This window comes from Pistacia vera, unplaced genomic scaffold (assembly GCF_008641045.1).
Source record: "Pistacia vera cultivar Batoury unplaced genomic scaffold, PisVer_v2 Contig260, whole genome shotgun sequence".
In the NCBI taxonomy this organism is placed as follows: Eukaryota; Viridiplantae; Streptophyta; class Magnoliopsida; order Sapindales; family Anacardiaceae; genus Pistacia; species Pistacia vera.
This window is the reverse complement of record NW_022196069.1, coordinates 751,835-754,382: the sequence shown is the minus strand read 5'-3', so window position 1 is coordinate 754,382 and position 2,548 is coordinate 751,835. Positions and strand designations below refer to the sequence as shown.

At 34.1% G+C, this 2,548-nt stretch overlaps 1 protein-coding gene across 1 annotated transcript; it reads left to right on the top strand.

Annotated features, from left to right (window-relative positions):
• The first annotated feature begins 932 nt into the window (after positions 1-932).
• LOC116132803 (protein YIF1B-like) lies at positions 933-2,026 on the top strand. The gene is made up of 4 exons (XM_031418471.1): positions 933-1,106; positions 1,181-1,279; positions 1,386-1,537; positions 1,645-2,026. The coding sequence occupies exons 1-4, from the start codon at positions 933-935 to the stop codon at positions 2,024-2,026; spliced, it is 807 nt and encodes a 268-aa protein (XP_031274331.1).
• Positions 2,027-2,548: the final 522 nt, after the last annotated feature.

The window sequence follows — 2,548 nt, the reverse complement described above, 5'->3', positions numbered from 1 at the left end:
GTCGCCTTATGAGCGCATGACCGGTTGGATCTTGCTGGTCATGCGTCGCTATGGCCTTTTCCGACCAGATCCACGGTGGATCTGACTGTCAACGGCCAGATCTGGTCGTATTTGCTCTCAACAACGGCCAACAAACGGTTGTCGTTGATGGTCAACGACGACTGTTTGTTGGCCGTCGTGATCGAGTGTTACGGCCAAAGATCCGGTCGTCAACGGCCAGATCTTTGGCCTTAGATCTGGCCTTTTTCGGCCAGATCCACGGTGGATCTGGCCGGAAAAGGCTAGATCAGCATACTACCGGCCAGATTCAGCCGGTAGTGCGCCATCCTACCAGATTCCGGCCATTTTTCGGTAGTGGTGGCCGGAATCTAATAAATGTGGATTGTTGGGGTGTTTTTGTAATTTAAAAAAAAATATTTACGGGTATTTAATTAAATTAACAAATTTAGAAAGTTTAAAAAAAATTAAATAATATTGAAAATAGTATTCCTAAAAATGAGAGATTTTAGGTATTTTACTGTTTAACTGTTTTAGAAATATCAAGAGTAGTATTCCCAATCTTGAACCAAACGGAGCCTTAGAAATTAATTACAACAAAACGATAGGCAGGACTTTATTCAAGATTTTAACCTAATCACTTTAATTTTAGGTTTTAAGAAATAAGTTAAGGAAGCTAGCATATCAAGAGTATTTGAGTATTAATGTGTAATTATTATTGGGAAATGGGAATTTATGGGATCCTGAACTCTGCAATTCTTGGCAGAGATTATGACACAACCATAACATTTTCTTAAAGAGCGTGATGAATATAATATCTGGACCTCGTTACTCGCAGCTTTCTTAATATATTAACAGATATTTAAAAGAAATTGGCTTTGATTTTGAATAAATTGGTCAAGTTTTCAAGTGATTTCTTTTTTTTCCCTCAAAAAATGCATGAGAAATCAAGAAATTACCATGCACAAATTTTAGTGCCAAAATCAAATAAACATAACAATCCTTTTGGTGATGCAATTTATGGAGCTGGATCGGATCTAATCAAAACTGAATTTAGTGATTACAGTGAGAAGCCTCCGGGATCAAGCTCATCTTATGTTCATAGCAATGTAAGATAAATATTTATTGCTAATTAGAATGTTTAATTAATGCTAATGGCTTTGAAAATTTTGTTGCATTGCAGCTTGGAAGATTACTCTCCAACACCCGATATTATTTTCAGGTCAATGATCAATATGTTATAAATAAATTGAAAGTGATTCTTCTTCCATTTCTGCACAAGGTGTATATGTAATTACTAATTATAAAACAAAATTAAATTGATGTTTTGTATGAATCTTGTTTCCAGTTTTATGAAGCCAAATTACGTTGCTTTCACATTTCTGCAGGGACATTGGATGAGGGTAACGGATAATGTTGAGGGTCAATTATGTTATAAGCTTCCAATTTATGATATAAATGCACCTGATTTGTACATCCCATTGATGGCATTTGGTAGTTATCTCGTTCTTGCTGGCTTCTTTCTCGGCATAAATGGAAAGTAAGTTCGAAGATTTCGTGTATTAAAACCTCTCAGAGGTTTGGTGATGACTCGAAGTAACTGAAAAAATGCACCATTTTTTTTTTTTTGTTTTTGTTTTTTTTCAGGTTCAGTCCTGAAGCTTTAGGAGTGCAATTTTCGAACGGACTGATTTGCTGGCTGTTCCAAGTCCTCCTTCTCGAGGCTACACTGCACAATTTAGGCGACGGAGACATACCCTTACTTGATGTTGCTGCATATGGAGGATACATTTTTGTTGCTGTATCGGTTGTGTTGATGGCCAGAATAGTTGGCGGCTATTGCTTCTATGTGGTTGCATTATGGGAGGGTGTCTGTATGGGGATGTTTTTGGTGAAAATTCTGAAGAAAATTTTGATTGCAGCGGTTAGAATTCCTGAGAAGCATCCCAGCAAGCGACACTATCTCTTGCTTTTAGTTGCCTTTGCGCAATTACCATTGTTATTTTGGCTTGGAAATGTTAGTGTTTGATCTGTAACTTTATAAATTTCTCAATTGTTCATCAACTATTAATAAATTAAATCTCCACTTTTCGTATTATACCTGTCTACTAGTGAATGCAACCAAATAATGTGATTATACTAATGCCAAAGGAAATTATGGAAATTAGAAAGTTCAGAATGCGCAATTTTTTCTTTGCCTATATATATATATATATATATAATATCTATGAAACTCTCTTAAAATATTGATTTCATTCGGTTTTGTTAGGATTATAATTGCATTTGCAATGAATAAATATTATTGAAATTAACAAAAGCAAGAATTGTAAGTATTATCAATAGATTGTTTTCAAATTTTTTTTTTTTTTTTTTATTTAACAAAGTTAATTATAAGAGATATTAGATTAAAATTTGATTACTACTCTACTTCATGAATTCCTTACATTATGCCAAATATATATATTAAAAAGTGTTTAATAGCATGATAAGTTGTTTTTCCGCCGCCTAATCAAATTGTTTAATTTCCTTCTATATTTTAATCAACAAAGCT

Coding starts and splice junctions, on each gene's coding strand:
- LOC116132803 (XM_031418471.1), top strand. CDS start 933: ATGCATGAGAAATCAAGAAATTACCATGCACAAATTTTAGTGCCAAAA. Junction 1,107..1,180: donor CATCTTATGTTCATAGCAAT/GTAAGATAAATA, acceptor GTTGCATTGCAG/CTTGGAAGATTACTCTCCAA. Junction 1,280..1,385: donor TTCTTCCATTTCTGCACAAG/GTGTATATGTAA, acceptor ACATTTCTGCAG/GGACATTGGATGAGGGTAAC.